At 46.4% G+C, this 12,460-nt stretch overlaps 1 protein-coding gene and 1 pseudogene across 3 annotated transcripts in view; both read left to right on the forward strand.

Moving 5' to 3' along the window:
• The window catches only part of TANC1 (tetratricopeptide repeat, ankyrin repeat and coiled-coil containing 1), a 262,094-nt gene that overhangs the window by 211,270 nt on the left and 38,364 nt on the right, over window positions 1-12,460 (forward strand). For all 3 annotated transcript variants that reach the window (XM_056110165.1, XM_056110166.1, XM_056110167.1), the window contains 3 exons: window positions 70-677; window positions 5,422-5,530; window positions 6,862-6,984. In XM_056110165.1, coding sequence (XP_055966140.1) covers window positions 70-677; window positions 5,422-5,530; window positions 6,862-6,984 — 840 coding nt within the window. The remainder of the gene's footprint in view (window positions 1-69; window positions 678-5,421; window positions 5,531-6,861; window positions 6,985-12,460) is intronic.
• Window positions 11,169-11,588, forward strand: LOC130019696 (40S ribosomal protein S23-like; annotated as a pseudogene).

Genomic DNA, 12,460 nt, shown 5'->3' on the forward strand with positions numbered 1-12,460 from the left:
AAAACCTCTGTGGAGTGACACTGAGTTTTTGTCTCCCCCCCTCCCCCCTCCCCCCCATCTCCCCTGCAGGAAATTGTCAGCCCGCTGCCCTTTGTCAAGTTCTCCTTAGATGACTTTCCCGACAACAAGGACATCCACAGCGACCTGCAGGCCTACGTGCAGCACAGGGTGCGCAGCAGCCAGGACATCCTCAGCAACATCTCCCTGAACGGCAAGGCCGATGCCGCCCTCATCGCCAAAGTCAGCAGCCACCTGGTGCTGCGCAGCCTGGGCTCCTTCCTGTACCTCAAGCTCACCCTGGACCTCTTCCAGAAGGGCCACTTGGTCATCAAGAGTGCCAGCTATAAGGTGGTGCCCGTGTCCCTGTCCGAGCTCTACCTGCTGCAATGCAACCTGAAGTTCATGACGCAGTCGGCCTTCGAGAGGGCACTTCCCATTCTCAATGTGGCCCTGGCCTCCCTCCACCCCATGACGGATGAGCAGATCTTCCAGGCCATCAACGCGGGCCACATACAAGGGGAGCAGGGATGGGATGACTTTCAGCAGAGGATGGAGGCCCTCTCTTGCTTCCTCATTAAGAGGCGAGACAAAACCCGCATGTTCTGCCACCCGTCCTTCAGGGAGTGGCTTGTGTGGAGAGCAGATGGCGAAAACACGGCCTTCCTGTGCGAGCCCAGGTATGACAGGCCACTTGCTGTCAGCGCGTTGCGGGGAGTCTAATGTGCAGTCGGGGGAAAGATTTCAAACGCAATTCACATTTTTTAATGGAAAGGCAATGCGAGATGAATAATTCAGGAGGGGCAATGGAAAATTCTGCCTGCTACTAAACAAGCGTCCCTCCTTTAATTGCTAGAGTTTTAAAACGCCTCAGGACGTTCAGATAAAAGGGAAGTGAGACCTAGTCTGGTGATATTTTCCACCATCTATTGTTTTCTAGACCCCTGTTCCCAGTCACAGTTCAGAATAACACAGTGGGGGAGGGAGACATTAGCTCCAGAGACTTCTCTAGAGGTTGTTACTAGCTTGTTCTCTTCCCCTGAGGATCTAAGGGCTGACGCCTCTTGGTCCTTGCAGCATCTCGTCTCAGGGATCAGAGATGTCAGCAGGTGGGGTGCGGGGCAGAGACAGTGACACGCTGGCGACCTTGTTTTAGATTTGTGGTATGGTCACAGTTGATCGGAGCGTGATTTAGGGTCAGTGGCTTCGAGGGTTTGCTGTCCCTTTTTGAGATGATGAAATTCAGCTGCATCCCTCCCGGGAGTTCAAGGCTCCATCCAGGATCTGCAGCAAGACTGGTCCCAGATGCCTGTCTTCTCCCTGCTCCTGGCCAGTCGGGATCAGTAGACCTGTTTGCAGCCTGATACTCGTTGTGGGGAAGTCAGGGAATGTGAGCTTGGAGGACGCAGGAGGGTGCAGCTGCTTTCAGATTGCAGTATGTTCGTGCCCGTATCTGCCCAACTCTGCCTGTAGCCTGTGTCTTTCCTGTCATGAACAGCAACTGCTTTCTGTGAGTCAGAGTTGGTGTCCAGTCTTATAGGAAGTGCAGCAGCCTACCAACTGTCCCTGTGGGTAGGACTGTGCATCCATCCAGATGCTGGGGTCCAGAAGTGAACAGAACAGTAGTGAATGGCACACCACCTTCCTCCCCACAGTTATTCACTTCATTTTGACCCTTTTGACCTAGCGGCTATTTTATGCTGTGGTTGGTGTCATCTCCTTAGGTCATGCTGACTAGAAATGAGACCTTTTAAACCTATATAGTACCTTGGTTTGGGGTACAAGACTAACTTCTAGGTTAATTAGCCAGATTGTAACAGCTATGAAATGTGTGATGAGACATTTTTTGTCAACTCAGCGTTTTTTTAAGGAGGGGTAGCATCATTTTCTCAGAAAATGGCTGTAGTTGAGTTTGTAGAGACATAATCAAAGCGGAGAGAACCCAACAAGCTGAGTTGCTTTCTAATTGGGGTTTGAGCAGAAATAACTGGATTGGGCTGTAGTCACAGAGTTTCATTCAGTGTGGTTTAGGGTGTGTGGGGGGTGGGGGTGACGGTGAAAGGGGAGGAGTTTAGGGGTCAGTGAGATTTTAAAGCCTAGGATAGATCTGGGAGTGGGTGCCTAAAAAGTCAGACACCTCCCAGTTATGGACCTCCTAGAGTTGATGTGTCCTACAAACTGGGGAGTAGGGCCAGGACCAGAATTGAGAGGCTGTGATACAAAGTGTGAAGGAGATTCTGCTCCTTGGAATTGCACAGGTTGGCATCCACCTAAGACCCTGATGCGTAAAGAGATAGCATCTAGAATGATGTTGAAGGAAGCTACTGACTGCATTCAGCAGAAGCTTTGGTAGTCCCACCTTGTGCAAGGCCTGCAGTTGGAATCCCAGGGCAAGGTCTCAGCACTGCAAAATCACTTATATGCATGGTGATGCATGGGTTGGGCCTTTGGAAGGAGCAATGCTCCTCTTACCCCATTTCAGTGTACTTTGGCTGTGATTATAGAGAATTTAAAAGTCACCTTAGAGCCAGAGACTAACTCCCTAACTAAGAGAGTGATACTCATATTATTATTTCAGCCTTTCTCTGCATTTTAAGTATGTTCCAAATCATTATATATATATATATATATATATATATATTACAACTACTACCCTGCCTTTTATTAGGTAGATTAGAATTTTTAGTGTGTTTCGTTTGTTTTTGTGCCACACCCAACTGTGCTTAGGTCTTACTCCTGGCTCTGTGCTCAGAGGGACTCTGAGGTGTCAGGAGTTGACTGTGTGCAAGTTGTCCTGTTGCTCCAGCCCTCTCAGTGTTTACTCTACAGCTTTGCAAATTAAGTAGTTGACTCGAAGGTGGAAAGTCTCAGAACCCAGGGAGGCATTGCTTCTGGAAAGTGGGACAAGGGCCCAGGAATGAGGTGGATTTAAAAGCAGAAATTGACTTTTGTTTTCAGCAGTTTGAGCATGAGGAGTTGACAGAACTGTCTGGTAGACAGACTTTTGTGAACTCTGAAGGTTGAAGTGGAAGTAAGGTTTGGCATCTTTAATGGTGTGGGCGGTGGGATGTGGCAGGGAAATATTGCTAAAGGAAAGGGAGCGCTGGACTTGTGAGGCCTGGAAAAGAATTTCCAAGAAACATATTACAGGTTTAAATGTTGCCCTGAGAGAGAATGAGGATTCAGAGGAACCATTCACTTGCCAGTAGAGAAGTAGGTCCTGGATATTAGGAGGTTTCTTCAATAAAGGTGTGAGGAGTGAAGAAGAGTTCCAGTATTCTGGAAGAGGAAGCAGAGGAGTTGAGAGACCTGGAGTTGTTTGTGTTTGGGGATGATTTTTGCTGTTAATGATACAGGAAATTGGGTTGTTGTTGGAAATACCGTGAGACGGTGCAGAAAAATGATTCACAAAGGAATTATTGGAAATGGTGGAGCCACAGGGGAGCGGTGGAAGGGGGACAGCTTGCTTCCTGTGTTCCCCTTAAGTATGTCCATAATACCATGGGCTACCTGAATTTCCCCTTGTTTATATCTTCTGAGTCACAGAGCACCTCACAGGAAACATCTTCCATTGTTTCCTGCAGAATCCCAAGTATTAAGTATATGCCAGCAATAAGTGATTGATAATAAATGAAAAAATTAGAAATGCATAGTAATGGAATGGGATATTATGATGGAGAAACTACTTCAAATCTCTACTCAGTTATTTGTCAAGCAGTTCACTTTGGACAAATCACTGAACAAGTTTTGCCCTATTCATTATATACCCTAAAAACGCAGTATTTCGTGATTCACAGGGCTATGCAGGTCAGGTAAATCTTGTTAGTTACAGTTTTGCATTTGGCATATACAGATAAAAGTTTGATATGTATAAGCTTTGGAGAATTACTCTTGAATGCAGGGAGACTTCAAAGGGAACACGATGACAATGAAGAAGAGACACAAAGGGTAGCAGTTGGTCCTCGATTACGTAGTGAATTGTCTCCATGGCACTATGAGAAGCTTCATCTTGTCTGAGGACACTGGAAACCTTTGGCCCTAAGCCAAAGGTCATCACTCCTCAAGGGCCACCCATGCGACTTCAATAGTTCAGTGTGTCTGTAGCGGATACAGTGGTTATGACCACAAAGTTTGAGAGACTGAGGATGGCTTAACCCTAGTTGAGTGGCCTGACTAGACCCATGCTGAATGTCATGGGCAGCCATGGATAGGAAGAGGAAGGATGCCGAGCACTGAAACTGGGAGAGAGTGGTTTCCATGTATGTAAGGAGAAGGGCTGGGAACATGGGAGGGAGTTCATCACCTGAGGAGGGAATCCACACCTGGGGTCTTCGAGGGGGAGTGTGAGAACACATGGAGCGTGTTTCTTATGGGAGAGCCCCAGACCCTTGAAAGACGCAAGACAGCTGCCAGTGGCAGCCTGGATTTAAAAGGCATGTCCTCTGTAATTTAAAAAGCATTTTCTTGGTGTCTTCCTGCCTTATTTCCTCATAGTTAACCTTGTTTATAACTGATTTGAGAAACTGACATACAATTGGAGAAATGCAGTTGAAATGATGCATGCTTTAATTGTCTAAATTAGCAGCCACTAAAAAAGACATAACAATGAAGTATTCCATAGTGTCTTTTGCCCTACAAATATACTTGCTTTTCTCCCAATAAGACAACCCCTCACAGTTGCTAGGTTGATAGAAATGAAAATAACACACATTTTATGCAAAAGTCAGTGCTGTCAGAGTAAGCAACTCTTCACATCTTTCCCATGCAAATTTACCAGGCAAAGCCATGGTAACCCAGGGAGAAAGTATGAGTCCCTCCAGATCTAGAGGGGAGATGGGCATAGTGGCCACCTCATGAAAGGTCTAGTAGTATTGTGACTGCAGCAAACTCCTTAGTCTCACAGACATTGCACTTAAGTGACAGAGAGAAATCAAATAAGGTGGCAAGAATCTAAGGGTTCATTCAGATGGTCTGTGGCAGATTTCAAAGATACAGATTTGGGGCTGGAGTGATAGTACAGTGGGTAGGGCCCTGCACGCAGCCGACCTGGGTTTCTAGTATCCCTTATAGTCCCCTGAACACTGCCAGGAGTAATTCCTAAGTGCAAAGCCAGGAGTAACCCCGTTGCATCACTGGCTGTGACCCAAAAAAACAAAACAAACAAAATACAGACTTCCTTGTCCTAAATTTCCTCTCACTGGTCACTCCACAGAGATGGGGAACCTAGAGAAAGGTTTTAAAGTGCCTTAAAGAATCAACAGCCTTTGCATTTTCTGTGAAGAGGAATCTTTTCCCTCGTGGATGGTGATCTGATGGGGAAGAGTTCAGGGGACTTGTTGCAATCTTTTCACTGAGGGGGTCTTGCCGTGGGGGTGCAATAGATGGGGGTCTTCTGTTTTCAGCCCTTGTATTTCTCTTGCTTAGGAATGGGCACGCTCTGCTGGCATTCATGTTCTCCCGACAGGAGGGCAAGCTCAACCGCCAGCAGACCATGGAGCTTGGCCACCACATCCTAAAGGCCCATATTTTCAAGGTGAGATGCGTTCACACTGAGGAATCTCATTCCTGCTGCTGTTCTCATCACTTCTCCTGAGTATTCGTGGGTCGGGGGGTTCAACAGCGCTCTCGGACATCTCAGCTTTCCTAAGTCCCATTCCAAATATGGTTCCTCCTTTCTCCCTAATCATTCTTCTGATTTATAACCATTGTCCTGCATCTTTCTAGTTTATCCCTCAAGTATACATTTAAGTGCTATGGTTAAGTTTTACTGTTTCCCCTTTAAATCTTTAATGTTTCAGACCAGGGATGTGACTCAGTAGAAGAGTGTTTGCCTTGCATATGTGGGGTTCTATATTTGATCTTTGGCAATCCCCCACCCCCACCAGCCCCCAAGAAAAAGTTTCTGTAAGTCTGTGTTTGCGGAAGGTATTGTTGGTGCTTGGGATCTATTCCCAGGAGTACTCAGAATTATGTGATGACAGAGACCAAACTCAGAGCTCCCTCCTGCAAAGCATGTGCTCCAGACTTGTGAGAAATCTCCCCAGCCCTTCTGTGAATCTTTAAAGTTTATTTACACCTAAAGGTTCCACTTGATTCATTTTCTTTTTGTTTCCTCATAATTTGGTCATTTAAGACTCTTACTTGGGGGCCTGAGAGATAGTACAGCAAGGAACATGCTTGCCTTGCATGAAGCTGACCTATGTTCCGTCCCTGAACCATCATGAGTGATCCCTGAGTGCAGAGCCAGGAGTAAGCCCAGAGCACCACCAGGTGTGGCCCCAAAACAACAAAATATGACATGGCCTACACAGTACCTGGATTTTCAGATTGTGTCCTTATTTCTCATAGTCCAACTTGATGTGTTCCTCTTTGATCTGGATTTCCTGTCATTTGGTAATTATATCTAGAGGCATAATTAGGTTGAGGTTTAATGTTGGGGGCTGTGGTATTGGGGAACAGAGGATCACAATTACTTTATAGTTTCACTTGGAGATTATCTCTGTGGTCTTTCTCTGGGTGTCTTGCTCCTGGGGGCATAGTGCTTGTGCTCATTTCTCTTGATGTCAGGCCGTCAGCCCCGCCGCTCTCTGTCCAAACTCACATACCCATTAGCAGTTACAGAAAGGTGATAGGCTTTTACTTCAGAGACCTGCTGTAAAGAAAGCCTGAAATCCACCAACGCTATCCCCAGCACACACTTCATATGGCAAAAACCTGCCAGCCCTCCACCCGGGAGGGAAGTTTCACAGGTCCACGCTTATGGCTCTCCCCATGTGTGAGCAAATAGCCGCACCCTCTGGCACCTGCTACCCCTACAAAGGGACAAGGAGACACTGAGGCCGGTTTGTTTCTGATTGCTTCCAGGGCCTGAGTAAGAAGACGGGGATCTCTTCAAGCCATCTCCAAGCCCTGTGGATTGGGTACAGCACCGAAGGGCTGTCTGCTGCCCTCGCCTCTCTCAGGAATCTCTACACCCCCAACGTGAAAGTGAGTGTCCCTCCTGCAGGGAAGCCAGGGCCCAGCCTGACCTCTCCTCCAGCAGAGCAGGCCACTCTCCCCTGTACTGCTGGTGGCCCCCAGTGGCACAGGGGCATCTCCTGACTCCAGTTCCCTGGTATAGGTCACCCAGTCCAGATGCCCTGTGATGGATTCTAGGTTTACTGTTTGTGTGGCCAGGAGGATGTGGGTGGTTGGGGCTGCTCTATGAACATGAGGTGACTGTGTTAAGGAAGTCATTCACAAAGGAAACCAAAGGGGGATTTCCAGCAAAAATAGATTTTTTAAATCTTTTTAATCATCTTTGTTTTCTAATCTGGCCTGTCTCTCTGTTTCATAGGAAATTTTTAAGTACGTATGAGTGATTTGGTGCGGGGGGGGGGGGGGCTCATACACTGAGGAAGATTGTTCAGAAAAATTTCATGCCACATACTTAGGACTTTGGAAAGCAGCTGTATTGCTAGTAAACTTGTTTGTTCATTTCTTTTGTTTGTTTGTTTTTCCTTCAGGTTTTTTGGGTTTTTTTCTTCTCTTTTGCCACACGCAGCAGTACTTGGGGTTTACTTCTGGGTCTACATTCAAGGATCACTTCCAGCCGTGTTGGTGGGATGGACAATCTGTAGTGCTGGGCATGAAGCCACGGTCTTCTACATGCGAGGAAACGGCTTACCCCCTCTCCTGTCTGCCTGACCCACTAATGAGAGTTTTAGAGTAGACTTTCCTTCCGCACTTAAAGCAGTCAAATGATGGAGGGCACACAAAGGCCAGGTGTCTGTGAAGGCAGCCAAGAAGGTTCACCTCCACAGAGTGTAGGAATGACTGGCTTACATTTTACATTCACTGCCTTTCCAGTGCAAACTAAATGAGATCATAAATATCTTTATGGTTTAGAGTCTGCCTCCTAACTGGACATTCCTGCTAGACAGACTACAGGCCTTTAGCCCCAGGACCTGCTGTGCCTACAGCTGCAGAAACTCCAGGCAGGATCCCAGGGCTGCCCTTTCCTTGCCTCCATGAAGATGGGCATCCTGTGCCCTCTGGATAGCAGGAGCCTGGCCCACCATGGCCAATGCAGCAAGGATAGGGACACCTTGGAAGTTTCAGCACATTCTTTTAGATCTCAGTTTTGAGGTTTATGAACCTCATAGTGGGGGGAGACCCTACAAGGGACTCTCACTCCTGGGGTCCTCTGTTTCTCTCTTACTTGTCTGTACTGCATTCTTCAGCTCTGCACCTCACATGTGTGTCTGGGGCTCTGAAACTTGTGGAGCATATCCTCTTGTTAGGTAGCATGGAACACCCTCTTGTCATTTTCCTGCCTTCCTGGTGTATTTTCTGTATTTCATATGTATACACATACACACACACACACACACACACACACACACACACACACACACACACACATATATATATAATTTATGGGGCTTGCTCCTGCAGCTGGGCTACATCTGGTGGTGCTGGGTGTGAGAAAGACAAAGCCTGGACCGGAGCAATAGTACAGCAGGTAGGGTGTTTTCCTTGCACGCAGCCAACCTGGGTTCAATTCCCAGCATCTGATATTGTCTCCCAGGCACTGCCAGGAGTAATTCCTGAGTTCAGAGCCAGGAGTAACTCCCTGAGCATTGCTGAGTATGACCCAAAAGGCAAAAAAGAGAGATAGAGAGAGACACGCGCGCACACACACACACACACACACACACACACACACACACACACACACACCCTGTGAGGCTAGGGATGAGACTAAGTGCCTTCCGTGTGCTCAGTGTGTGTTGAACCACTTTGTCTATATCCCCAACCCATTTCTCAAGGACTACTATCGGCAAAGCATGCGCTCCATCCCACTGTTCTGTTTTATTGAGCTATATCTTCTACTATCAGTGACAGATCGGCGAGCTAACAATTCAGTAGTTGCAAATAAAATAAAATGCTATGTGGGCCTTAACATCAGTCTCCTTAACATCCACCACCATGCAGTTGCACTTTGTTTTTCCTTATCACTAGACATTTTTAGATCAATGTTCAGCACCTTTTTAATATGGCCTCCAATGTTACTAGTTCTGCTCCCCACTACTACACTCCCACACTGCACTTCACATCTCCACTTCTGCCGTACAATGGGTTGATGAAGAGCTACCCCTTCATCAGTTCTCCTGAAGCACCTCACCCAGAGCTCTGTGCCCCAGGTGGGGCCTCAAGGTGGGTGAGAGAAAGGCCACCATCCCCACGGGGCACACAGGATCTCTGGACCAGGATGGAGGCATGGCCTTACTCAGGCAGACTCAGCCCTGTTTAGAGGTCCAGGAACTGGGTTTTAGCCTGCCCTGCCCCAGGGGAAGAGCACTGTGGAGGAGTCTCCTGGCTGTGCACATTCCGCGGTACTCCTGAGCATGTTCCCTTATTTTCCAGCTCATCCCCACTGAGCCTGAATGCAAGGATTAAGGGTAGGGGGACAGGGAATCCTATTTTAATAGTTGGGAAGAAGTAGAGCCAAGTAGCTCCAGCGGGTGATCAAAGGGAGAATCTTTCTAGATGAAGTCACTTCAAAGAAAGGTGGAGAAAAGAGTGAGCTTCAACTCCACATAATGAAGCAGTCATGCTAAGAATTATTGTTTTCCTGAGAGTATAAAAATTAGAACTGAGGCTTGCTCTTCATGCCCCTATTCTCCCTTGAACATATATCTCGCTTGCTTGTCTCTCTATTTCTTTGCTTGCCTATTTCCACTCTGGAGAATCCCATATTCTCTCTTGAACACATACTTCACTTTTGTCTCCACTCACATCTTTCTAAATAAGTCTCAATAAACGACTGTCCTGCATCTACGAAAAAAAAAAAAAAGAAAAAGAAAAAAATTAGAACTGAAGTGCTATAGCATTGTTTTATCTATACCTAATCTTGGGCTTTTTATAATTAACAAAATTCTATAATGATAGTAAGAAGTAAAGAAATAAGAATAAAATGCTAATATCTGTTTTTCATTATTTTAATGACTTACAGACCTAGAATTATTCTAACTTGGAGAAAAGCAGAAGAGCAATGATATACACTATTGAATGAGTTTTAAGACAGTAAATTAGAAGGTATCTAGGATGATAATATAATGAGCTTGACCCTTCTGGGATTACAAACTCTCCTCTTCTAACAAACTTGCAGTTTTAAGAGCTATTCATCTTTGTTTTGTAGAACTCCAGTGTCACCCGCATCTACGCTATCCCCAACATTATTTATCTTGGTTATAGAATTTTAAGGCTTCCCATTATCATTCTGTTTCTTTTATCTTTGAAAAGAAAAAAGGGGTTTTCACAGAATCTTGAACAAATTACAGTAATTTAAAAATTATGCATGCAATTAAGGAACTTTTTTTAGGGAGTATTAAATGTTGTCATACAGGAATGAATGTCATTTTGAGCAATAATTGCAGTTTGCCACTTTGGTAAATTAAAATGACTTACTCTGGAATGATTACTTAGTAGATGGGTTTTCATTTGTGCACAGGGCCAGAATTTCTGTCAAGTGTGTGCCAGGCCAGGCCAGCTCCAAACTCCAGCCACCTTGTGGGTTTGCTCATCCGGCCCCATCTTCTGGCTCTGGGGTGACCCCTAAGTGGCCAAGGCTGTTGAGGTCCTTCCTGTTGAAGGCAGGGAGTTAGAAAAGAACTTTGGCCTAACTTCCTTTGGCAGAGAAGACCTGGGCACATCCTGGCTCACAGTCAGGCCACATGCCTTTTTAAGTGGTTATGTTGATATGCACGACTCTATAAGTAAAAGTTCAACCCAGGTAAGCTTAAAGATCTAATTGGTTTAATTTTTTAAAAATTGTAGATTAGGAAGCATCCCATCTAGCTGGTAGAAAAGCACAGCTACAAAGCTATAAAATATGGAAGGTTTTTGTAGTCAGACAGGATGGAACAAGGGCATCTACAAAAGAAAAGGATTATTTCAGCCTCCCTCCCTGGAGAGCAGGATCCTGTGGTGAGAGAGATGGACTCCTGCTGGCCAGGAAACTCCCCGGGCTCCCTTTGATTTCTTCTTCTGAGAGAGGCTGAAACTGGAGTTCAGTCAAGGGTTAAGTCTTGGTGAGCCTCATAGGATGCTCCATATAGAACCTATTTTCTTTCAATAATACTTGGAAACTGGGGCCCCCTTTCGCTCGGGCCCATGCTACTGGCAGGATGAGCAAATGGCGCGGTCATCGTGCTGTCCGGAAGCTCCACAGCCTCTGGCGAGATCAGAAGTGGCATGACAAGTAGTACGAGAAAGTGCATTTGAACATGGCCCTGAACGCCAGCCGTTTCAAGACTGCATCCCATGCAAAGGGGACCATGCTAGAGAAAGTTGGTATTGCGACTAAACAGCTATGTCTGAGTTCAGATGATGAAGAATGGGAAAAAAAAATCACAGCCTTTGTACCAAATGATGGCTGCTTGAATTTTATTGAGGAAAACAATGAACTTCTGGTTGCTGGATTTGGTCGCAAAGGGCATGCTGTTGGTGACATTCCTGGAGTCTGCTTTAAGGTTGTCAGTGTCGCCAGTATGTCCCTTTTGGCTTTGTATAAAGATAAGAAGGAAAGACAAGATCCTAAGTTTTAATGATGAAAGCACAGTAGTAATAAATTTTCATATACTCAAAAAATTAAAACTGGAGATCCACTGGGTACTGTGTTCCCAGGGGCCACTTCAGGACCTCGTGATCACATCCCTTTGCCTACCTTGCCCTTTCCTTCTTTTCTTGCATTCATTAATTGCAAGTGCTTATAGAGTATATTGCCAGAGTATGTCGTGTGTGGAGAGGTGATGTTGTGACAGTGGTTGGAAAATGTCCATGGAGTCAGGGGACTGCCAGGATAACCTATTAAACAGCCCTGCCTCAAAGGCAGAGTCAGCTAAGCTGCAGTTGCTCTCTGCAGCAGCACTGTTGTGACAGGGATCGACTTTGTGCCAGGGCCGCCTGGCACCCTGCTATTACTGGCCTGTAATGTGGAAGGAACCTGGGGCCCGGGATGTAGCTCAGGGTTGGAGCCCATGCATCACAATGTATGAAGCCCTGGGTTTGATTTCTGGTATTCTCCACCCCGCCCCCAAAAAAAATGGATGTGACAAGTTCATGAGACCTGGCATGATGGGAAGTCTTGGAGGGGATGTTGGTGCCCCTGGGAAAGACTGGGCATGTGTTGCATGCTCGGGCGAGTGGTTTGTGTTAGTGCTTCTCCTCCTCTCTGGAAACTCTGACTCTGCCGTATGCATATGAGTATCTCAGCCATCTCAGCCTGTTGCTTCCTACCATGAAGCTACTCAGGGGACTCAGGGCCACCCTGCAATTATCCCGAGACACTGGAAGTTTGGATCACCAGGAACCTTGGATAGAACTTTCTGCTGTACTTTTCAGGGGTCAGGGTCCAGCTCTTTTCCCATTCAGAGAGAGGTGATTGCCGCACTTAAGATGCACGCAGCAGAGGGGTGTG

This window comes from Sorex fumeus, unplaced genomic scaffold, assembly GCF_029834395.1.
Source record: "Sorex fumeus unplaced genomic scaffold, SorFum_2.1 ptg000009l, whole genome shotgun sequence".
Classification (NCBI taxonomy): Eukaryota; Metazoa; Chordata; class Mammalia; order Eulipotyphla; family Soricidae; genus Sorex; species Sorex fumeus.